The 26,531-nt window shown below is 37.4% G+C and overlaps 1 protein-coding gene across 1 annotated transcript; it reads right to left on the bottom strand.

The window, feature by feature from the left end:
- On the bottom strand, window positions 1–26,478 carry VCPIP1 (valosin containing protein interacting protein 1). The gene is made up of 3 exons (XM_004274957.4): window positions 23,493–26,478; window positions 14,365–14,451; window positions 1–5,433 (listed from the first exon to the last, which is right to left on the bottom strand). The coding sequence occupies exons 1-3, from the start codon at window positions 26,203–26,205 to the stop codon at window positions 4,565–4,567; spliced, it is 3,669 nt and encodes a 1,222-aa protein (XP_004275005.1). The 5' UTR covers window positions 26,206–26,478; the 3' UTR covers window positions 1–4,564.
- Between the last annotated feature and the right edge of the window lie 53 nt (window positions 26,479–26,531).

Here is a 26,531-nt window from a genome sequence, read left to right on the forward strand (position 1 = left end):
TATGTATTAACTTATAGTTTTATTACTGATATAAAAGAAAACTTCAAATACTGTACAGTGAAGTGTGCTGTAGAACTCTATATAGATGGAATACACTATTACCAATTATTTATTACTCAAGTGTAATATATACAGCAATCACAAAATCAGAAAATAATGGATAACAGCCAGTGCTTTAGGGATGGTAGAACATCTATACTATTTTATTGAGCAGTTAAAGCACTTGCTATTTAATTTTTTCTAAATATTTACACTATTACACTTATTTTTACATATTCTTAATAACATTTCCCTCTAAAAAGCAGACTCTCCAGCTCTTGGCACTAATTCTTAAAGTCAAATAAACCTGAAAATACTGACAACCTTTTCAGTCCTTTATTGCTCTACCACAGGCATAAAAGCTCAGGAAGGGACTTGTGCATTCTAAAGAAAAGTATGCAATACCTTAAAATTTTTAAATACTAAGTAATTGATACTCACAAGCAGATAACATCAACTAAAACTTTTTTTTTTACTAGTTTTCCTTTTCTTTTACAAGAGAATCATCGTATTAATATTATACTAAAAAGCATGTAGACTCCATAATTTAAAAAGTTAAATGTCAGATATACAAGTAATGGCATTTTCTCCAATAATTCACAATTTTTACAATTTCTGCTATTTTGGAGCAAACATTAAAATTCTCACAATTTAAGTATCATTAAATATGAATTGAAACACTTAGCATCTCAAAGAATTATTAAGAATGGCAGAACTTACAATTAACTACAAATCTTACATTGGTGATATAGCCCCTTTTGTTATTTCTTAAGTAAACATTCTACTGTGGTATGTTTTCAAGTGAATAGTTCTGGTTTGAAAAATTATATTAAGAGCCTTGAGGTTATGCAATTTTGTTAAATTACATGATAACCTGGAAATGTAGGATATATCTACCCCAACTTAGAGTGTGTATCTCACTACTACTGTTATAAGAGGTAATTTTAAATTCATATTAAGATGAGTGGAGTTTAATCTGATTTTGCAAAGGTTTTTATAAAAATGTTAACATGGAAACCTTGTTTTGAGAACCATGAATCTCTCAATATCTGCTCTGCAATATTTTATGTCTGGGCCAATTAAAATTCCTGTTTGAAAAATGAAGACCAAATGGTATTGATATTCTGAAATAAACATTTTATGATAGATATTGTCACTATATTGACCAAAGCTTAATTAAAGACAGAAGTTGTAAGTTTATTTCATACTTAAAGGTTGGTTAGTAGTGAGGTCTAAATTTTTTAGAGAAATGTTCACTAGCAGCCAGTTATTAGTAGGTAACTACATAAAATAATACTGTTATAAACTTTGCAGTTAGTAGCTAACATGTGATGTCAGTACAATTCTCAGAAACCTGTCATTAGTATGTGAGTTGCTAGTAAGTGATCTTCCCTGAGGTAAGAGACCATATGCAAAAGTTTGCTAATTTCCAATAAAGTTAGATTCTTAAAAATAATGGCAATAAGGACCTGTGTGGCTGGGAATCATAGATGCATTTCAGTTTGTTATCTTAATTGCAAGCAGTAGGCTTGACTGTAAAAACGAAACTAAAAATCATCAGAAGATATAAAGCAAGTTTCACAGTCAATAGCACTTGCTAAATTTCTCAGGTCTTGAGCTTAACATTTTCCAATAAAATACCTGAAATATAGTGAAAGGAGGGGAAATGGGCCTTAGGCTTGCTCTTTAACTAGTTCCTGAGTAACCATTCCCTTGGAGTTCATTATATTCTTGCTCATAATATTTGACAGTGTCTTGTTTTCTTCAATTTCAACCAGTTTCTCACAACCAGTATTCTAGACACACATCATCTTCAACTCTACCTGGACTTTGGGTCATATAGTCAACCTTGGTATGACTAACTATAAAATGGATTAGTGAAGAAAAAAATTTACAATTATACTTCAATTTTCAGTTAAACACTGCAAATAGAATTTAACTATAGGACTGAATTAGAGTTATAACATTACATGTAGGGCTAAGAAAATATTTCAACTAATTTATGATCCCTAGGTTGGACTCAAAGTTGCGGATGTCCTGGTAGTATTAAAATGGTAGTACTAAAAAAATAATCATTCCTATAATTATGTATTTGATTATGATAACCATATGGAAGGGCAAACGATGGTAGTCAAGAACTTAAAGAAATTCTGCTCTAAAACTTTTTTGTGAAGATGATACCTGGCCCACTTCTCAAAAACCATTAATTACTGCAACCAAATTTCAGTTATCTAAAATAATTTCAAGAAACCTGACCATTCTCAGAATCGAGCCTTTTATTCTTTATCAAGGGAGAACCCAAACTATTATTATAATGTTCACACCTAACCATCTTCTAAATAGCACTGCTCTGGCAAGAGAAATTAATAGTGTTGTCAAAGATTAGCCTGCCTTCTAATGTTCACAGGTGCATTCTAGTTTGACTAAATGCAAAAGTATTTAATAGGGAGATAAAATGTGCATCTGATATTTTTACTTTATGCTATGAAATTATATTTCTCAGTTATTAACTAAACATACCGAGCCACAGGTGAAGAAAATATTTGTTAAAAGGTGATTATATCATTTACCTGGAAGCAATGCATTCGTTTGTTAACCAGTTTTCCTGTATTTAAACTAAAAAAAGTATGTGGTGATGGAGGGGCGGGAGGGTGTTAGTGGCTGAAAAAACCCAAAAATAATTATAGTGGTTAGTGATATTTGTAATTTTTAATTTAACACACAGAAGTCACCTGTACTAACCAAATGGGAAATATTATTTGGTAGCTGCAGTTCTTTATGCAAAACTAGTACACAATATAAAAGTTCTAAAATTTCCTTATATTTATAGACATAGAGAGAGGTATCTGAAAGTAAATTTAGAAGAAGAATGGAGACAATATGGTTTTAAAAATGTGATAATGTGATAAAACTAACCCAAATATGTATCTTGCTCAGATATCACCTGCAAAATATCTAGAGTCTCCATTCTTTCCCTATTCAAAATAAAGTAGTTAACTTAACAAGTGAATTCATCAGAGATACTTTCATAGAAAGAAACCAAAAACTCCCTTATTTGGAAACACAAGTTAAAGTTCTGTCTATATTCCTTATGAATCAACAGGTTGACATTTTAAAACACCTGATAATATAATTTCTGATGTACATTTTCTTGAAATGCAAATGGTTCTGCATCTGTTAACACGAGCAAACAGAGAGAGCCAGGCTTTAAATGCTCTAGATAAGAGATTGTATTAACATACATTTTGTCTTTTATCCATTCAAATTCAACTTAATTTCAGTGAACAGAGGAAAAAGATGGATTAACGTGTACATTTCAGAATACAGATTTGCAGAATAGGATAAAATAGTGCAATACCAGTCTCAGGATAAACATTCTTTAAGGAGTAAACGTGAAAGCTGCTTCTTGAGGAAACTGGCACTAAAGATTTGATGAATACACTATTTAAGCAAATGCCTGGTTGATCAGGGTATGACGCAGTCAAATTTGCATCCAAATCCAAGTGAAGCCAACAAATGAAGAAAATCTTATGGATTCTAAGAAAAAAGGGAAACACTTTTGGTTCAAAGGGGCTCAAATACATTTAGCATATACAAGCTTAAATACCATTGATCAAAATTGTAGAACAATGTAACTCATTCATAAAGATAAATTCTTATTTATAAATGCTCTGTGAATCTGACAAACTCTGAAAATTAGAGATTAACTACTGCTACCATTATTTTTATTATTTTCTACCACACATTGCAATCAACTTTTCTGCAAGATTAAAGGACAAAAATTTGGTAGTACTTGACCAGGCCAGGATTCAAAATAATGGTAACATATTATCAACAACAGAGCACACACTTGGCTGTGTTGGCTCAGACAGCAACATTACTGAATCACATTGACTTTATCATTCTAGAATAGTTATCTTCCCCAACCTTGCTCAAATCAGCAAAATGTTATATCATTACACTACATTCTCAAGATAGTTTCACCAAGAATATATATCTCTATGAATGTGTTCATGTTCACAAAAGTGTCAGGATCCCAGTGTCTAATATATCCTTTTATGAATTTCAAGATACAATTTACTTCAGATAACCTTCAAATTTACATAAATCCTTTGACACGCTAATAAATATGTGGAATGGTTACCCTGATGACATCAACATTAGCAAAATCTTATTTCCCCCCAGCCCTAGCCTTTTCAGAAATCAAACATAAGTAGCAAGAGAATTTTCATGTTTTAAACATTAAGACTTTCATGTAATTAAAATTACAGTGAACCACATATATGGAAGAAAGTCATTTCAGCGGATCTAATAACTAATTTATAGGAATTTAGAGCCAGCCTGGGCAGCAGTATATTAAAAGCTATTGCCAATCACACACTTGCTATCATGCACTGAATAACAAGATATAATCTTTGAATTATATACGTACAAGATTTTTAATGACTAATCAAGTTATGTGGCCCAGCCAACAAATATTACATGTTCACAATAAACATTCTGCCTTTATTAGCCTCTAATTAAATCAAGAGTGATCCATTGGCTCAGTTGTGTTTGTCATCTCAGCATCTTGACTATCCATCTCTTCAGGCTCCTCCACGGAATTTCCCTTTTGTGCTTTTGACCTTGTAGCAAGTGCTGCTCCCAGTGCCTCTGCCACACAGCCATCAGTTGTTTCCGTGTTCAAATTTTCAGTGCCACCAGTTAGAGAAAAAGATTCAGGTAAGCCAGTCTGAAGACTCCCAGACTTCACAGAAGGACTCACAACTTCGACGTTCCTTTGAGGAAGATCAGACAGTGACTGCTCTGTACTTTGATCCCGCAAGTGCTTGTCCATCGACGCCTGAATAGAAGAAACCATTTCCTGCAATTTTTTTCGCTGGGCCTCAACCATATCAGGATCAAGCTGCCTGCTGTCTCTCATTGTAACTACTCCAGGAGCTATTCGAATAAGCTCACTGTTACTAGGAGCAGCTGTGAATACAGAAGGCTCTGTTTTAATGGAACTACTAAAGTGTGTCCCTGTGGTCTGCTTCCTTACAACTGGAGTTTCCCTAGCTCTTGGCTCAAGGTGTGGGGTACTGGATGCAGTTCCTAGAGAATGCCCTTTTCCCTGAAAGGCAGTCACATTATGAAGCTGCTCGGATTTCTTTTTCACTACTCCACCACTACCTAGTTTTAATAACCCATGTGAGGGACTTGACTCCCTACTTCTTGTCGTAGCCTCTGCTCGAACCTGACTTACAGCCTCTTTGACTAAATCTTCAACATCAGGACCGATGGGGAAATGTCCTGCAGCATCCACACACAACTCCAGCCTATCTTCAGAAGCATTATAGACAAAGGTTTTGCCAGGCAGATGTGGAAAAGTGCAATGCTTGCCATCAGCCATACCTGAAGAGAGGAAAAAGAATTTAACATATTAAAATCTTACTTGAAAGGTGTAGTAAAGACAATTATAATTGAAATAGTAAACTTCCAATAATAATTTACAGGTAACAGCTTTCAAAACAAACTTAATTAGCAAATAATTTATTACACTTATTAATAGAATTTAATGCTATTACAAAAAAAGAAATACCACCATAAACCTTAATGTAGTTTCCCAGGGGATTTGAAAAATATATATCATTAACCTATCACAAGGTTAGGAAAGTTAGGCTTGAAACAAACCTTTTGTTAGGCTTGAAACAAACCTGTTTGTTAGGCTTGAAACAAACAGCTTGCATAAGAAAAACACTAGCAATTGTGTTAGTAAAGCATTTGCTCATAGTAAAGCAATAAGAAAATATACTTTCATTTAGTAAAATTCAAATTATAAACTTTAAAAATACCTATAAGGGCAAAGTGTTGTGTACATATGTTGTGCAGTGTGTTGAATTAAAAATCATAAGTGATTCTATTAAATTACAGAATACCAGAATAAAAGTTTTCTCTGTGTATATATATGTATTTTTCACAAATATAAAAAGTATGAACTTTCAAAATAAGATACTCCATATTAAATAGGTGTGGAGGCACATTTAGGAAAGCTAGGATTAAGGAAGGCACTGTGACTTAAGTATAACTGGAAGAACTGACATTTGGTTACAAAAGATTAATAACATTGTATTCAATTCAATTCCTTTGAAATAGTTGTACTTCATGTTACAACTCTTATTCCTCTCTGGCAGATCAGAACCACCAAAACAAGAGTGAGTTATGGATGCTCTTCAAATGGCCCAGTGTGATATACTTTCTCACAGTCAGTGCAGCAGTAGAGGGTAAGAATTTTAAAGCAGGCTTCCCTTTATTTTCTAGCTGAAGAGTTTGGTCTCACTACATGGTATTTCAAATTTTTATACTTTTTCCAGCCTGGGCATAAAAAAATTGCATGTGTGTTTTAAGCTATCCAATATCTTTACATTTTAAGTATAGACTCCAAATATGCAAAAATAAGGGTTTTCAACTTTTATGAAACCACAGATTTTCTATGTTTAAAAAAAATGAACTTTTAATAATATATGGGTATGTTTATGGCAAAATATAAAGGCAAAAGCAAACTAGTTTAAAATGAATGAGACTGTTAGTAAGTACTACAGAAATTCAGAGAGGGGAAGGATGAATGAACTCTGGAATGCTTTGTGGGCACTTAGGTAGTCTCTCTCCAGTTTTGCAGTTATTAAGAATAGTCCCTTCCTCTCTGAAAAAAGCTACGGAGTGGTTCTAATGTATCTTACTGTGAATATTCCAGATAATCAGAGAAAAAAACAACTTCAAATGAATAAATACCATATAGTAAGTTCAAATAAACATTCATTTCAGTGATAAGTGAAAATCTAATGAGAATTTCCTCTTGGCACATTTTTGGCAGAGAGAACTGACAAAAATAGATGTACAAAAATTAAAATCAGAGATGTCTAAATAGTACCTTTCAGAGTACAACCCTTAAATCAGTTTACCTTCTACCAATCCCCTACCTCAGAGATCTGTAAACCATAGCTCAGGAAACAAAGGTAGCAAAAAAGAGAATTTTGAATGGTAAGGCCAGGGATGCCCCAAGGAAAAGCTTTTAAACAATCATTTCAATAGATAACAACTATTGAGCCTCACTATATGCCAGGAGCTAAAGTAGACCCTGAAGATTCCAAAATAAAATGTAATTGTTAGGAGATGGAGACAAGTGTCAATAGACAATTATAATGCAATCAGGTAAGTATAACAATGAGTATAGTACTTATTTCAACTAATTATTTGAGGATTATATGAGAACACATGCAAAGCACATACCACAGTGCCTAATATACATCATGCAGTCAATAGTTTTAATTTCTATATTAGATCACAAGGGTTTGTAGTCGTTTCCAGGCTGCTACTGTGATGCTTTCCCTTGGCTATCCCCGGAAAGAATCACGGTCCCACACGTTTATCACAGTATTATTTACAATGAAACACTGGAAACAATCTAAGCTTCAACAAGAAGAGAAGGGTTAAGAAAATTACAGTCTATCTACCTGACAGAAGTAATATGCAGCTATTAATACTGATATAAATAAGTAACCTATGATGCCTCATTGATACAGTAAAATATGCATAATACAGGAAAATAGCAGGAAGCAAATCTAAGTATTGGAATTACAATCATGACCAAAAAATGCATGTATAAGACAAGTATTTAGCAATTATAGGTGATATTCCCCATTTCTATAGTTTCTAGACTTTTTACATTATTAAAAAACCTTAAAATATATGTTGAAAAATCAATACAAATACTGTGTTGTGATTAAACAATCATTTAGGTTTTATATAACTTATATAGTCCTTTGAATTTTAAGAATCAAGGTGTATTAAAATTTCTATATCATATATCAACAAATCTATTGCACATATACACCAAAAGACATGTATAATAATATTTATAGCTACACTCTTTCTTACATCAAAAAACTGGAAACCACCTAAAGTGCATCAGAACAATGCATTAATTAATTTAAAAATAACTTTCCAAACATAAAGAATAGGAATATTAAAAGTCTATCTGTTATATTGGGCAATATGTCTGTTCAAATGTAGATATAACCATCCATCTGTTAGGGTGGATTTGAACAAAGTAAGAGAATTGTGTTCTTTTCCAATTTTTGGAGGGTATGGGTGTATGTCTGGGGGTGAGGAGGGCTTGTTATGCTTTGATTCTTTGACCACGGGATGATGATAATGATTTGCCACATGAATCTGTCCTAAAAATAGAGGTAACATTTTACCACAAATATCAGATGAAATTATATTTTGAAAGGTAAAATGATTTTCTGATGGTGACCCATTTCAAATGGCTGTGTTACAGTCAAAAATTTTAAAAATAATTCTGCAAATAACAGCTGGGATTCTAATAATAACAACAAACATTAGCTAAGTATTTATTAGGTACCAGGCCCTTTGCTAACTGCTTTATGTGCACAATCTCATTTGATCCTAATAATAACCCCGATATTATCATACCCACTTTACAAATAGAGAAACTGAGACTTAGAAGTCACACAGGAATAAGTAGTAGAACCAAAATTTAGTATCAGATGTTCCTACTCCAGAGCTCTAAACTCCCTCCTAATAAGAATAAATACCACAGGTAACATTTAAAAAATATAACAGCTCTACTGACATATAATTCACACACAGCTCACCCATTTTTAAGTGTACAGTTCAATGTTTTTTAGCATATTCAGAGTTGTGTAGCCATCACCACAATCACTTTTAGAACATTTTCCCAGAAAGAAACCCTGAACCCATTAGCAGTCACTCCCATTTCCTCCCCCATCCCATTCCCAGCCCTAGGCAACCACTGATTTACTCTTTTTGTCTCTCTAGGTGTGCCTATTCTGTCATTTATATGACTTTTCATATAAGTAAAATAATACAATATATGGTCTTTGTTTCTGGCTTGTTTCATGTAGCATAAGATTTTCAAGGTTCATCAGTGTGGTCTGTATCAGTACTGCATTCCCATTCCTTTCTATTGCCAAGTAATATTTCATTGTATGGATATATCACATCTTACTTATCCAGTGTCTAAGTTGATAGACATTTGCATTGTTTCCAGTTCTGACTACTATGAATAATGCTATTATGAACATCTGTGTACAAGTTTTTTGTGGACACGTTTTCATTTCTCTCGGGTATACACCTAAGAGTGAATTGCTGGGTTATATAGTAGCTCCATCTTAAATCTTCTGAGCAACTGCCAGACTTTCTTCCCAAGCGGCTGCACTATTTTACATTCCCACCAGGATTTCCTTGCCCACCATTCTTAATATCTGTCTTTGTGATTATAGCCTTGCTAGTGAGTATGAAGTACTATCTCATTGTGGTTCTGATTTGCATTTCCCTATGGTTAATGATGTTGAGCATCAGTTCATGTGCTTATTGGCCATTTATATATTTTCTCTGGATCCTTTGCCCATTTTTAACTGGGTTGTCTTTTTACTGCTGAGTTCTTTATATTCTAGATGCAAATCTATTATCTGATATATAATATGCAAAATTTTCTCATTCTGTGAGTTGTTATTTCACTTTCATGTTGGTGTCCTTGCAGCACAAAAATTTGTTTTTATTTAGCTACATTTTTTTGCTTGCACTTTTGGTGTCATATCTAAAAAGATTTTGCCTAATGCAAAGTCAAGAAGTTTTATGCCTATGTTTTCTTCTAAGAGCTTTCTAGTTTTAGCTCTCATACTCCAGTTTTTTAATACATTTTGAGTTAATTTTGTATTTGGGGGAAGGAGAGGTCAAACTTCATTCTTTTGCATGTGGATATCCAGTTGTCCCAGCCCTGTTCACTGATAAAACTATTCTTTCCCGCATTAAATTGTCTTAGCATCACAGCTAACATTTTAAAAATAATTTCAAACCAAAACCAAAAAACTATTTAGAAAATAATCAAGAGCGTCATCCCCACACCACGCACCACAACCCTCCCACACACAAAAACAACTGAGGGAAGTTATTTTCAGTCCTATGAAAGACAGTGCATACTTACCCCAATTACTGGGAGCCCTATCATCAATCATAATTAAGTAATAACTTTTTAAAAACCACTGACTGGGGCTTCTCTGGTGGCACAGTGGTTGAGAATCCGCCTGCCAATGCAGGGGACACGGGTTCGAGCCCTGGTCCAGGAAGATCCCACATACCGCAGAGCAACTAAGCCCGTGTGCCACAACTACTGAGCCTGTGCCCTAGAGCCTGCGAGCCACAACTACTGAGCCCACGTGCCACAACTACTGAAGCCTGCGTGCCTAGAGCCCGTGCTCTGCAACGAGAAGCCACCGCAATGAGAAGCCTGTGCACCGCGACAGAGTTGCCCCCGTTCGCTGCAACTGGAGAAAGCCCGCGCGCAGCAACAAAGACCCAACGCAGCCAAAAATTAATTAATTTATTTAAAAAAAACATTAACTGGTATTGATATATTTCAGAAGGTAGAATGAAGTGAAAGATGGAAAGTTATTTTAAAAAAAAAAGATGTAAAGTTAAAAAGAAAGGGATGCAGGGCTTCCCTGGTGGCGCAGTGGTTGAGAGTCCACCGTGCCCCGGTCTGGGAAGATCCCACATGCCGCAGAGCGGCTGGGCCCGTGAGCCATGGCTGCTGAGCCTGCGCGTCCAGAGCCTGTGCTCCGTAACGGAAGAGGCCACAACGGTGAGAGGCCCACATACCGCAAAAAAAAAAAAAAAAAAAAGGGATGCAAAAAAAAAGGCAGGGGGATGCTCAGAGAGAAATTTATAGCTTTAAATACTTATATTAGAAAACAAAAATTTGTAATCAATAATCTAAGTTTCTACTTAAAGAAATTAGGAAGTGCAAATTAAATCCAAAGGAAGCATAAGAAAGAAAAAGTAAAGATAATAGCAGAAGACAAAGAAAATGAAATGAGGAAAACAATGCAGAAAACCTATAAAACCAAAGCTGTTTCTTTGAAAAGATCAATAAAACTGATAAACCATTAGCTGGACTAGTCAGCAAAACAAGAAAGGCACAAATTGCCAATATCAGAAATGACAGAGCTATAGACCTTGAAGACATTAAAAGGACAGTAAGGGAATATTATAAACAACTTTATGCCAATAAAATTGATAACTTAGATGAAATGGACAGATTTCTTGAAAGGCAAAACTAACAAAGCTTATTCAAGAAGAAAGGAATAACCTTAAGAGCAGTCTATTAAAGAAATTAAATTCATAGTTAAAAACCATCCAATAAAGAAAACTCCAAGCACAGATGGCTTCACTGGTGAATTCTACCATTTAAGAAAGAAATAATATGAAAGCTATTACAAAATCTACCAGAAAACAGAAAAGGAGTGAACACTTCCCAACTCAATTTTCTGAAGCCAACATTACCCTGATTAAACAGTCATTACAAGAAAACTACATATCATTATTATGCCTCATGAATACGGTCACAAAAACATTCAACAAAATATTAGCAAAGGGGCTTCCCTGGTGGCACAGTGGTTAAGAATCTGCCTCTCAAGGCAGGGGATGTGGGTGTGATCCCTGGTCAGGGAACTAGATCCCACACGCACAGCATAACTAAGAGTTCACATGCCACAACTAAGGAGCCCGTGAGCCGCAACTAAGGAGCCCACCAGCTGCAACTAAAGGAGCCAGCAAGCCACAACTAAGGAGTCCGGGAGCCGCAACTAAGGAGCCCACCTGTCGCAACTAAGACTTGGCACAGCCAAAAATAAATAAACAAAAAAATTTTTTTAATGGATTATAAAAAAAGAAAGAAAAGAATCCAGCATGTGACATTGGTTCAACAGTCAAAAATCAATGTAGTTCACACTATCAACAAACTAAAAAGAAAGCCCTTATAAGATCATTTCAATAGATGTGGGAAAAGAGCACCTGATAATATTCAACATCCATTCACGATACTATAAAACCATCAATAAACTAGGAATAGAAGGGAATGTCCTCAACCTGACAAAGGGCATTTCTGAAAAACCTACAGGTTTGAATGCTTTCCACCTTAGACCAGGAACAAGGCAAGGATATCCACTCTCACCATGCTATTCAACACTGAATTTATAGCCAGTGCAAAAAAGCAAGAGAGGGCTTCCCTGGTGGCGCAGTGGTTGAGAGTCCGCCTGCCAATGCAGGGGACATGGGTTCATGCCCCGCTCCGGGAGGATCCCATGTGCCGCAGAGCGGCTGGGCCCGTGAGCCATGGCCACTGAGCCTGGGCGTCCAGAGCCTGTGCTCCACAATGGGAGAGGCCACAACAGTGAGAGGCCTGCATACTGCAAAAAACAAAACACAACAAAAAAAACTAATACTACCAAGTGCTGGAGGAATACAAAATGGTCCAGCCAATCTGGAAATGGTCTGGAAGTTTCTTATAAAGATGAGCATATACTTACCACATTTTTCAGCAATCCCACTCCTAGGTATTTACCAAAGAAAAGTGAAAACATACGTCCACACAAAGATGTGTACACAAATGTTTATAGTGGCTTTATTCATAGTAGCCAAAAACTAAAAACAAACTAAATGTCCTTCAATTGGTTATGGAATTTTTAAAATGTGATACATACATACAATGGAATAATACTCAGCAATAAAAACAAATAAACTACATGCAACCAGACGGATGAATCTCAAAAGCACTAGGCTAAAAACTGAAATTGACAAAATTTTTCTGTAAAGGGGCAACCTGGTAAATATTCTAGGTTTTGCAGACCATATAGTCTCTGTCACAACTATTCAACTCTGCCACTGCACTGCGAAAGCAGCCACAGACAATATGTAAACATGAGTGTGGTTGTGTTCTGATAAAACTTTATATACAACAGGCAGCGGGCCTGGTATGGCTCATGGGTAGGAGTTTGCCAACCCCTGTGCTCAATCAAAGAAGCCGACACAAAAGGTTAAACGATATGGTCCCATTTATACGGTGATATGAAAAAGGAAAACATATAGAGACAGAAATCAAATCAGTAGTTGCCAGAGCCTAGGGGGAGAGGTAAGGGATTAATTAGAAAGGGGCACAAGGCGACTTTTTTGGAATGGTGGAAATACTCTATATCTTGATTGTGGTAGTGGTTACGTGACTGTATATGTTTGTCAAAATTCACATGCCTGTATTCCTAAAAAGGGTGAGTTTTACTGTATGCAAATTATGTTTCAATAATCCTATCTTAGGAAGGAAGGAAGGGAGGGAGGGAGGGAGGGAGGGAGGGAGGAAGGAAGGAAGCAAGGCAACTGGCCAGCTGGCTATTCTTTGGTCCCCAATTCAATAAATCAAAAGAAAAAACATTTTTTGAGACAATCAAAAATCAAGGAAATTTAAACACTGACTGGATAGTTGGTGATATCTTAAAAATTACTGTTCATATTTTTTAGATGTGATAATGGTATTATGGTTATTTTTTAAAAAGAAAAAAAAACAGTGCTTACTTTTAGAAATACATACTGAAGTTCTTACAGATGAAATTATGTCTGAGATTTATTTCAAAACAGTCCATTTGAGATGGGGTAGGTAGAAATGTACTGATAATTATTGAACCTGGGTGGTAGGTAAATAGGGGTTCATTACATTATTCTTGCTACTTTTATGTGTTTCAACATTTCTACAATAGCCAAGTTGGGTTTTGTTTTTTTAAGAAGGAAAAAGAAGTGTATGAGAAAGAAAAAAAACAAACAAACATAAAATAGAGATTATGTACTTAATATCTACAGAGGTCAGGTAGGTAAGAAAGTGAGATAAGCCAGAGTGATAAAGTCTGGGGCCAAAAGTACTCACATCAAATTTTTGATAAAACACATGGGGTCCAAACATACATACTGGCAACCTCTCTCTTGAAACTGTGAAGATACAGTTATACACTTGCACATATCTTTATAAACAATGTATACCCAATGTGAAAAGAGGTTAAATGTAAAGTGAGCTGTTTCCTAGAATCCAGAAAATACTGAGGTATATAGTAATCACAGTCAAAACACAACAACAAAAAAACACTGTATTATCTGGTTCTGGGACAGTCACTAGCATTATAAACAAATCAGCCTCTAATTTCACAATTTGTCTTTAGTTGTTAAGGATCATATACATAACTTAAATGAGAAAACAGGAGAAAGAAAGTGATAGGAGATTTTTAGTAATATTATAGCAGAAAACGTAGCTGACCATATCAGGATAATAATCCATTTTAACTAGGCAGACTGATAAAGAAAAATATATACCTAATATTAACACTGGAAATAGTTTAATAAGAATATTATCTGAACTTTCTTAATCTTAGAATAGCTTGAGTAGAGATATTATCTAAGAATAAAATCAGAAAGCAACTATACCCATGGTTTTCTTCATAATATTGTAGAATACGCCACCCTGCTGGAACATGTGAGGAAGCCCCTTTGCGTAAGACCATACATCTTCTCCTGTAAAATAAAGATACAGTATTAGCAACTAACAAGAGAGTTCAACCCAGGCTTGCTTTAATATGGATTAGCCTTGAACAGAGATCGCAAGGCAGACCTCCCAAGTGAGTGATGCAGTCTGGTGTAATACAACATATAGGAAGCAATATGGAATGAGGGAACATGACTAGAAAATGCATGGTCCATCTAAGATGGCAGCCATTGCCAAGTGCTGTCATGGAAGAGTAGAGGCCCAATGTTTCAATATCAAATGGCATTTCAAGAGAAGCCAGAAATCCAGGTTTTTAATGTTTAATTCTCCCCCTTTTTTTTTTAATGTCTTCTATTTATTTGTTTATTTATTTTTGGCTGTGCTGGGTCTTCACTGCTGCGCGCAGGCTTTCTCTAGTTGCGGAGAGCAGGGGCTACTCTTCATTGCAGTGCGTGGGCTTCTCATTGCAGTGGCTTCTCTTGTTGCGGAGCACGGGCTCTAGGCGCACGGGCTTCAGTAGTTGTGGCACGTGGGCTCAGTAGTTGTGGCTCACGGACTCTAAAGCGTAGGCTCAGTAGTTGTGGTGCACGGGCTTAGTTGCTCCGCGGCATGTGGGATCTAACCCATGTCCCCTGCATTGGCAGGAAGATTCTTAACCACTGCACCACCAGGTAAGTCCCCCCATTTTTAAATGTAGGAACTAATTCAAAAATGTCTTTAGGGGCTTCCATGGTGGCGCAGTGGTTGAGAATCTGCCTGCTAATGCAGGGGACACGGGTTCAAGCCCTGGTCTGGGAGGATCCCACATGCTGTGGAGCAACTGGGTCCATGAGCCACAACTACTGAGCCTGCACGTCTGGAGCCTGTGCTCCGCAACAAGAGAGGCTGCGATAGTGAGAGGCCCGCACTCTGCGATGAAGAGTGGCTCCTGCTTGCCACAACTAGAGAAAGCCCTCGCACAGAAACAGAGACCCAACACAGCAAAAATAAATTAATTAATTAATAAACTCCTACCCCCAACATCTTTAAAAATAAAAAGTGTCTTTAAAGCTGCATGAGTCAATACTGGGCATATTAAACAAAATACATATGAAGACCCAATCCAGTTCAAAGTAAACTAGTATGCAACTGTGGACTAGAACAACAGAAAATGTTACAGAAAGATACTATGTTTTTAAAGTAGAATATAAAAAATATATTCTATATTTAGGTTAAAACTAATAAAAACAGATGGAAAGGGCTAGGGAGAAAAGTAAATAGGTAGACTGAAGATAAGTAATTAATGTATTTTGTTGTTGCAAAGTTGACTTTTTAAAACAGAAATTTAGGGGGGAAATGACCTATTGATGAGATTTAGAATAAACATTAGAAGCCCACAAAATAGCTATAAGCAACCCACTATTTCACAAAAACGTTGTTTTCAAGAACATCCTTTGACAGTGCCTATTATCAATAAGAAGTTTCAAATAAAAAGTTAAGAATGGGGTCTTCCCTGGTGGCGCAGTGGTTGAGAGTACGCCTGCTTATGCAGGGGACTCGGGTTCGTGCCCCGGTCTGGGAAGATCCCACATGCCGCAGAGTGGCTGGGCCCGTGAGCCATGGCCGCTGAGCCTGTGCGTCCGGAGCCTGTGCTCTGCAATGGGAGAGGCCACAACAGTGAGACGCCCGCGTACCACCAAAAAAAAAAAAAAAAAAAAAAAATCTAAACGGGTGCCAAAATAGTAAACTCCTCAGAACCGAACACCTAAATACTAGTAAGAAAAACGATGTTTCTTAATATTGATACTTTACAAACCCAACTATTCCTTACTTAAGCAGGCAGAACTCTAAAAAGTAATAACTCTATTGAACTGTTTATCAAACTTGTGTTTTCATTATCTACCTAAGAATTATCCATTATCTTCCCAATCTGCCTCGACCATGATATTTGCATACTACAGATATACTGTTTATCTGTTTACATACTATATGTATATCTGTACTTTTTTCATTAAATAGAGTAAGATTTATTTTACCCTCCCCCAAGAACCAATTTTCACCCCCTTCAGACCTATATGGCCCCAGTGAGCATGGATACTCTATTGCTTTAAGGGAAGGATAGATACCACCTAAATCTCTATTGTCTACCCAGCTCTGATCAGGCACTTCACATAATTTCGTTTTCTCCTCCTAACTGAGCCCAATTTTACAGAAAAAGAAACAAGCTCAGAGAGTTTAAATATTTCTCGCAAGATCAAATAGCTAGTAAGCGGCAAAGCCTGGATCTGAATCCTGTATATCGTTCCACAGCTTATACCTTCTCCACTGATACTAAACCTCTACTAAAGGTCAAATCATGTTACAACAAATTTGGCAGAACTCTCCATACTCTCTTCTTATAGAAATCCATGGCATCAACAACTGGTTGAAAGAAAAACTAGGCAAATTATTTCCTTTGGTATATACACACTTCCACTGAAGTCATGTTTGTTAGAAACAGAACCAAGAAAAGGGATCAGAGATCAGGAAGCAAGGATTGTGACACTGCACAAGTCCCCCATCAGTCACAGATGGCTCTCTGCTACATTTCTCTCCATTCCTTCTACAACTGACCTGGTTCAGGCCCATCTCCTGCCTGAAGCACTGCCACCGCCTCAAAATTGGTTTTCCCTCTAATCTTACTCTCCTCAAATCTCTACTCCATACAGCCTTCAGAGTTAAACCTTTAATGGTTCCACCAAACCATATGGTAAGTCCAAGCTCCTTTCTCACGGCATAAAAGGCAGCCTAAGATTCCTTACCCTTGCTCCTATCTCACAGCTCTCTCATCATATCCTAACTTGATTTCTACAAAGCAATACCACCAAATTGCTCCAGTTCCCCAAAGACCAGTAATAGCTATGTATTCTTTAAAACTCAATTTAGGTGTCACTTCCTCTAGGATTCTTCTTCAGTGGTGGTTAGGTAGGTACCCTCCTTAATGCTCCCATGCATATAAACACCATAGCCCTGATCACACTGCAGGTTAACTCAGTTTACTTTTCTGTTTCCCCTTCTAGACCAGAAGCTTTTCAGAGTCAGGAAAAGGTCAGTGGCCTATTTCACTTTCTATTCCCGGGCCTGGCACAATGCTGGAGAGCTAGTAGCACTCAGAATTCGTGAAATGAATACTAGCATAAATGAGGTTTTTTCTTTTAATAATGCCTGAGAGATGTCCATGAAAAACTTAATTGAAGCAGCACAACGACAACTGCTCTTTAATGTTATATGGATAAAATGTTAACTAATGGTACCATCTGTACCTCTTCATGAATCTAATAAAACAAAATCATAGCAAAAACAAAAGTAAGGGCTTTTAGGTACAAACTTGCAGTTATAAAATAAATAAGTGACAGGGATGTAATATACAACATGGTGACCATATTTAATAATACCATATTTGAAAACTGCTTAAAAAAGGGGGAGGAGGAATAACTCTTCTACCATTTCACTGGAAAACAAATTCTTAGAGAACAGGACTAGTCTGGTAAAGCATCTAACAAATACTATACTAATTCATATTTTTCTGTTAGTCTCCAATTAATTTTGCTTTATAATTCAACTGTTTCTTCATAGTACAACAGTAAAATACTTATATTGAACATACTGCATATATGTATAAATGTAGAAAAAAGTCTATACCACCACCATAGATAAGCTCTGTTCATACCTCGTCTTCCTTGAATCCTTCCTAATAGTCTTCAGTTCCCTCACCTGAACAGTAGTTATTATATATGGCAGTGATATTATGGATGTTTTTTCTTTTGGTTATCTAATTTTTTTCCTCTTTAATAAGAGGTAATTTTTTTAAGTATGTTAAAATTAAACATTTTAAAAATATCATTGTTTTTCTAATTTTTACTACTAGTAACAAAATCATGGGTTAAAAGTGAGTTTAAAAGGTCATCGTTCCAATTTTCTAACTTTAGATATTTTAAAAAGCAATTTGAAGTTTCAACAAGTGAGTAAATTTTAAAATCTAACATCTATATGAAATATATTATTAAAAAAACAAAACAAATAAAAAATATATGAAATATATTATTAAGTTCCCCCCCAAAATACCTAAGTTAATTCTGAACTCAAGTTCCTATTACCATAAAATAAACTGACCAAAATGTAAATTTAAAGTAGGAACATAGGGCTGTTTCTACTAGAAGAATCCTAAAGGTATTCATTAGCTGAGAAAAATTGTTGCCATCTCTCCACCCTTCCTGCAGATCCTCCCATCTAAAACTGTATCTACCTTATCAATAGTCAAAACCATTTCTAAGAAAGGCATGCTTGTTTCTCTCCTTATACTCAGTCCCTTAGGTGTCTTTTAGTGTCATCATCAGCCATTAAAAGATATATTTATCTCTCTCTCTCACTCACACACACACACACACACACACACACACACACACACACACACACAGAGTCTGATTCTCTCTGGGGAGTGCAAATGTTAAAGAGAACTACTATATTCTACTTTATACATACTTGAGTTCTTTGAATTTTTAAAAATAATATTATCTTATAATTGAAAAAAATGTGAAGGAATAAAGGAAATAGAATTGATGTTTAACTTAATCTTCAAAGTATGATATTATAAAATCACCATTTATCACTTATGTCATAAATGGTGATTTTATAATATCATACTTTGAAGGTACATATTTACCTTAAGATACACCTATATGCATTCTTTTTATTCAACTTTATGACAGCTCCCCCATTAGAAACATGCTGTCTACAAATCAACTGGAAGGGTTACCAGAGTGTATGTTAAGAATAACAGATGCATTAAGTCCTATCTAGATTTGAAACGTCCTTCACCCAATATTTGAAGAAAAAATTCAAGATGCAATGATATTCAGACCCCAAGTCATCTTAAAAATAAGTGTTTGAATACCACGTGTGATTTTGGAAAAGCCCAAGGCAGTTACTATGAAATTATAAAATATTGTGTAATTTAAAAATGTATACTAAAAACTCATACAGTTCTTTAAGAAAGACAGAAGGTATATAAAAATCACACAAGTTTCTCAACCCCTGAAAGGATGCTAACCTTTGTAAGTAAAGTGGGGTAAATATCTCACAAATAGCCTAATTCCATTACAGCAACTCTGACAAAGTATGTATAAAACTGACAAACCGTTTTTCACAAATCTGTCTTTATCTCTTAAAAGAGAAAATTAACTAAAAAGTTAGTGGAATACAATATTAATAAAAAAGAAATTAGCCTAGTATTCACGGTGGATGATGTACTACTATCTATCATATCTACCACAAAATAGAATCCACAAAAAACTGGTCTATAAGAAAATTTAATTACATATTTTGCAATGCCAGAGTTAAAGTCACTCACATACTGTATAAATAATGAAGATAACAGTCTGAAAAAACTGTTTAATAATGTCCAAGTGGTCTGGATAAAGCAGATTAAAATCTGTGAAATATTACAGGTAGAACACTGTTATTTCATTTTAAACTACCATTGTTAGATTCAAAGTGACTAGTTCCATGAACTGAGCAAAAGATTGATGTACTCACTTAGTCTCGTTGATACAAATAATAATAGATATAAATTCTATTTAATAAATATCCTACTTAAAAACAGTAGATAGGCAACACACACGTCCCTGGCTATCAAGAAGTCAGCCTATTTAATGAAGACACACAATCCTATATCTATCTATCTATCTATCTATATATATCCCCCATACTTTTGTAGCTTTCATCAACAGATCTCCAGCTTCCTTTTCTCTATGTATAAAAATTATAAATGAAAACTATAAAAGTATGGGATGCCCTCAGTTGAGACCCTGCAGGTAAGTTTATGGAGGGCAAGGACCATGTCTCATTCATCTTTGTACCTACAACACAATCTCTAGCTCACAGCAGATGTTCATTTTGCTGACATAATCTGCATTCATTCATTCAACAAGCATGTACTTGGCACCTAATAAGTGCCAGGGCCTGTACTAGGTGATAAAGTATTTATCGGTGAATAAAACAGGCTACTGTCTCTGCCTCTGTGGAATTTATAATGGGGGAGGCAAATGAGTAAGTAAACCAACAAACAAGATAATGAAAACTTATAACAGGTGCTAAGAGGGAATTGAACAGGGTGCAGTAATAGAGTGGTTTAGCAAAGGTCTCTCAAACCCTTAGATAAGGTGGTCAGGAGACAACCTCTTTAAGAAAGTGGTATTAAAGCCTTAACCTAAGTGAGAAGGAGGCAGCTATCTGAACAGCAGAAAGCTTGATGAGCTATTTTCTAAACCAACATACCAGCAGCTTAGCTCACATTTGGTAATTCACAAAGTTATTTCTGCACTTTGAAATTTGCAATTTTCTAAATAAACCGTCATTTTCCATTTTCCAGCCCTCTCCAATCTAAACATCAAGAGTTCCTTAGCACTCTTTACACAGGGCTGTGTGTACTTACTTAGCTAACCCCAAACTGACATTTTTACAAACCTATCACTTTTAATTAAGAACATCTTCCAGGGAATTCCCTGTCAGTCCAGTGGTTAGGACTCTGCACTTCCCCTGCAGGGGACATGGGTTCAATCTCTGGTTGGGGAACTAGGATCCCACAAGCCAGGGGGCCAAAAAAAAAAAAAAATCTTCTACGTAATTCAAATACAGTTATGAGAGAATTAGAGGTAGAAAACTAATGTCTATAGAGGAACTAATACAGGCCAGGCACTGTCTTAGTACTTTAAAGCAGAAAGTCTCTCAAGAACCACCACCATAAAATTAGCAAAACACTCTTTTTATGCTTAAATTCTGTGTCAGAAGTAGAAGTGGGAGACTTAAAGAAATGTGTGGGTTTGTAGGGGCAGCAACATAAATGCTGGAGGTGAAGAGGGAAGAGATCGTAACAAGAAGACATTATCTTGGTCAACTCATTGCAGTCCACAGTCCAGTACTCAGATATTCAGGTCCAGAAACCTCAATCCAACCTCAAAAAGTGACTAACTGTAAACGAGAATTATATTTTACTAATTTTCATTATGAAACATATTATGCTGACCAGACTTTTAGACTACTGATCATAATCTCACCCGTGCCAAATTATTAATCTACATGGAGAACACAGCCTTCCAAGTGAATATAATCCTCACCTGCACTCTCACCTGTATTATCAATACTTACATCAGGAAGCTAAATGAGTGATCAGACTAGATGCTTGGTGACTGTGCAATCAGTAAAGGGATTCAGATCTTTGAGCCAGGCCACGGTGAGGACTGATCAAATACTCCTGCCCCTCAATTGAGACTACCTTTCTAGTTACCAGAATTTTCACGAACCCCAGTTGATGTATCTTTTCCCCTTGTATAGCAGTGTATAAACATTGCCAAACTCTGCTTTTCAACTCTTTTTCAGTGTTCAGTGCTGACCATCCATTCCATTTCTGCTGACACAGCCTTTCTTTGGATATGTTAATGTCATCTATTTAATTCAATCAAAAAAAAAACATTTCAAAGTGCCCACTCCCTGCTGGGCATCATACCAGGTGCTGAACATCCAAGGTTATATATGAGCCACATCCTCAAGAGTTCCTCTTCTACGGAGAAAGACCTCTTTTCCTGTTTTGACCTGGGAGATTGTTGGTTTTCTTAAAAGTGCCTTCAGCACATATCTAAGTTTATCCATTCTGTTATTAATGATGTTATTAAATTTTCAGAGTTCTGGGAGTACTTTGCTGTTGCCCTATGTACCAACTACAAGGGGTATCTTGTGGATAGGAGGCAACTGAAGTACTACTGGGGAGTTAAGCCGCTTGCCTGAAATCACTAAATTAACAAGTAGTGGAGCTGGAATTCAAATTCTAGGTCTTTTTCACTCCAAAATTCACAATCTTTTCCTTTATTCCACGCAGTCTCTAAGAAACTAAAAACTCTTAAGAGATAGAAAAAATGCAAAGTGCCTAGCTAGTACATTTCTTGACATAGCCCCCAATTCAATGACTATGTCTGCCAAAATAAAGTCAGCAATATTAAGTTATAAATTTGTATAGGGCTTTTAGATCCCCCTATTAACTACTAGGCCCCTAAACTTAACAAGCCAGAAATGAATAATCTTCGTTTTGGAAGGTCAAGGACCAGTTCGCTGATATTTAGTACTCTTAGAAAACACAATCAAAACCCAGATCACTTTTCCAGTTGAAAGCTCTCATTTCAGCAAAAATAAGGCCCCTCTAATATGTAATGTATTTCAATTTTACTTCTATTTCAAGCCTTAATAAAGCATATTAACACTAATTTAAACACAAAGATTAGTCAATAAAAATAATGTAAAAAGTACACCATTGGATTATTTCCCAAATCATCTAAAGCTTTAAATCATATATTTGATTGATAATCTATTTTCCTTTAATTTGTGTTGAATTATTAAAAAGAAATGCTTCTTAAGCAACACCGTTAATATCTACCTCGGTTCCTTATGTTTCTCCTCAGTTATAATAGTTCATTACAATTCATGGCAAAGAGTCACTGAGCAAGGAAATTACTTAAACACAAATCCTAATGTACAAATAAGAAAAATGTGATGAACTGGGAAAGGGAGAACAGGAAATGGATGAGAGAGACCATTAGGTGGGAGTACAGTGAGCATATAAACCCAGAAACTGCAATTCATCAAACAGGAAGTCCTGAAATCACATGACACGCAGGAAAATGAAATTTAAAAATAAATGAAAAGGGACAAGGTAGGCAGGCTCAATAGAGCCAAGGGGGAAAAAATGAAAAAGCCTTTAAATGGATCCATTACAAGCCTATTTTTAAAAAAACAATTACAAGAATACGTTATATTTAAATAATCTGGTGACAATTAGGGACTACTTTCACTTTCTTAGTTAAGTTTTCCTAATATTTACTCAATAGAAAATCACACTAACATCTATCCACTAACTGTCAAAAAACTAAAGAAAATAATTTTCTTCTAAAATATATAATCAGAAAGTTTTTAGGATGACCATTTTTTTCCATGAAGACATCAGAAAAACTCAGCATATTACATTCACAATTAAGAAATACTGTCTGAGTTAAATTGATCTTACCCATTAACGTTGCTAAAAGACACAAGGAGTACATTTCTTTGTCAGCTTGCTCCTGAAGTTCCTTAGATGACAGTTTACCAGTGACAGCACTCTCTTCTTGTTTCACAGTGTGGGCCGAGTGTGTTGCTGCAGACTGACTCCCTTCGGCTTTACTTTTTAGAATCTCTATTGTAATTCTGTCACCATGTTGTAAAGGAACTGGCTCCTTTTCCATTCCTGCCTGGGGTGGCATTAACTCTTTAGGAGGAAAGCCATATCGAATACACTGTAAATATGGAGGAATGTTGAATTCTCTGGCTATGCTTTCCTGAAGTTCAAAAAACGTTGTTGAAGACTTAAGTGTAACCATGGACTGTCGTCCATCATTAGTTGTTATTCGGATCTTCTTCTCCTTAGAAGTGGTTGGTGAATAGGGAGCCTTGGTAGGGGTGGCAGGTGCAGAGGAAGGACCATCACGAACGGTACTGGGAGAAACAGTCCTGGGCTGCCCCTTTTGTTCTTGTTTTAACTTCTCTGTTTTTCGTTTCTGCATTACAGAAGCCTGTTCCGTAATATTCTGTTGAATAGTTCTTTCAGTCTTACTCATATTTAACTCCTCCTTGTGCAAAGTTTTTGTTTTCTGTCCAGTAAGAATAATTTTAGTTGGGAGCTGGGACTCCGACTCTTGTCCTTGTACGTCTCCAACTCTTTGGGCATGAGCACCATCTATATTTACAGGAGTATAATCATCAGGATTCTTTTTGGCAGTCTGATGCAATATAGTGTGGACAACTTTCTGAACCAGGATTTCACTCCCAAATTCACCTGGAAAGTGCTTGGTAACAAGTTTCATGGCAACATCGTAAACATTACTATTCAAAGATGCATCACTTTCATACTGGAACCAATATACTGTTTCTCTGACCACTCTTCCACCCCATTCCAAAGTAATAGGAAAAGCTTCTGGTAGATTGTCATACTCTTTACCATCCCAAAAATGTTTGAATCCACAACCACATTTGCCACCAGTGGACCTAGCATTAGTTCTGTCCCCATCCAAATACACAATAGACCCATCTCCTCTGACTCTTCGCACAGATGTGCCATGGCACCAATTACAAGCTGTCAGGTTACTCAATCCGTAGTCTGGTACCAGAACATCTTTCACTGAATCATATGAGCAAACCAAATTGTTCAAGGGAAAGCTATAATTTTTGTCAGGCCTCAGCTGTCCATGAGTACTTTTTGCCAGGTTATACAGTTTCCCTCCCGGAGCCAACCACTCTGGAGGAACATGAAGTTCAGAAAGGGCACCACAGAGCAAACATTTGTGAAGGCGATTATCCATTACTGCTTTTTTAGCAGCTGCTGTGACTTCTTCAGGCTGAACTCCTATCACCCCTGTCCTCCTGTAGAAATACTGATGGACATCAGCCACCAAACTAGGATGGATACCATGTATGTCCATAAAGACTTCTTCCATAGCAGCAACAAGCCTAAGTAAGTATTTATCCTGCAAACTTCTGTCTCCTCCAATAACACAACCACCGTCCTCCTCAAGTTTGATGTACTTCTTAATGAGGTCCTGAGGCACACCCCATGCTTTAGGAAGCAAATTCATAGGCAGTTTGGGCAAAGCAGCCCCTTTTATGCCTACCAAGGGGATATAATGGTTTCTACCAGAGCTACTCCAGGCAATACAGATGGGTTTGTTCAAATGACCATCTCTCCCAGTGCACTTCTCTGCAGGGATAAGGCCTGGCAGAAAGGTGGCTGAATAATCACCAGAGCTTCGCATGCCACTGAGTGAATCTAACAGAATAATAGGGCGATGCAGCACATTGGCAAGGCCAAATATGTGGATGTTCCTCAGGCCCAAGGGAACACCCTCAGGTGGTACAAACAGAGGGTCACACTCATTGATAATGTCCTCCCACTCAGCGGCATCAATGAAGTCATGGAACAGGGCTTGATATCGGGCCAGGTGCTGCTGAAAGTGCTGTTTAAGATTCTCTCTCAAGGCATGCCAGAAGAGCTCCCGGCCTACTAGAGCCCGGGACACAGCATGCACCAGGCAGTGTCCATCCCCGTCCACATGCACTGGAATGAGGCATTCCTGACTCTTATTGGCCCGCTTGATGTCCTCAAGCGTGTCATGCAAATACAGGAGGCTTCCGGAGCGGTCCTTGCCATAGCCCACCGTGTTCACATGCTCTGGTTCGATGAGGAAGGCGCGGTCCCCCAGTAAAGCGCAATCGAACAGCTCGCCCTGGTTCATGTCCCGGAGAAGCTTAGCCCGGCCTGTCTGCTTGTCCATTCCATAGCGAGCTAAGATGGGCGACAGCAACTTGCAGTGGTAGTTGGAAAGGCCCATCACCTTTACCAATTCCGTGTTCTTCTTGGGTGCCCCTGTCACCCCGAGCAGCGCGTTCCGCAGCAGGTTGTGCAGCACTACGTCCGGGTCGGTCACCTCCTCCACCCCCAGCAGCTGTTGCTGCTCGTGCCGCTGTCCGCACTCGGTACACTCGATGCTGACAGAACCGGAGGCCGGGAAGAACAGACGCGCCTGGCACTTCGGATCCGGGCAGCTCCCGGAGAGGATTCTCCGGTCTCTCCGCTTCGAGAGCACTCCCGGAGCAGCCGCCGCCGTCGCCGCCAGGGACGGCGGAGTCTGCGGAGCCTCTGGGGGAGGAGGCGGCGGCGGCAGCGGAGGCGGCGGCGGCGGCTGAGACATAGCTCTCGGCTCCCGAGTCTCGCTCCGCGTCCCAAGCGACCCTCAAAGGCTCATAGCCAGACCCCCGCCGGCCCGACTCGGTCTAGTCCAGGCCCAGGGCGAATCACTTTCCTTTCCCTACCAGCTCCTCCTCCTCCTAAGCGAAGGCGGAAGCGCCGGACGTTGTTTCTCTTCTTGCTTCTCCACTACCGTAGCCGTTGCCCCGAACGTAACGGCCACCACCCTAGCCCGCACTCACACTCACTCGCTCTCGCTCTCTCTCCCTCAGACACACAGACATACACGCCCTCACTGAGACTGCGCAGGCGCACCTTTCGCTCTGCCCT

The sequence above is a fragment of the Orcinus orca genome, chromosome 17 (genome assembly GCF_937001465.1).
Source record: "Orcinus orca chromosome 17, mOrcOrc1.1, whole genome shotgun sequence".
NCBI lineage: Eukaryota > Metazoa > Chordata > Mammalia > Artiodactyla > Delphinidae > Orcinus > Orcinus orca.

Bases quoted from the DNA above. Each gene is read 5' to 3' on its own strand.
- VCPIP1 (XM_004274957.4), bottom strand. From the start codon at position 26,205: ATGTCTCAGCCGCCGCCGCCGCCTCCGCTGCCGCCGCCGCCTCCTCCC. The intron at 14,452-23,492 runs GTAAGATCAATT...TTTATTTTACAG, and splicing joins TCTTTTAGCAACGTTAATGG to GAGAAGATGTATGGTCTTAC. The intron at 5,434-14,364 runs GTATAGTTGCTT...TCCTCTCTTCAG, and splicing joins TATTATGAAGAAAACCATGG to GTATGGCTGATGGCAAGCAT.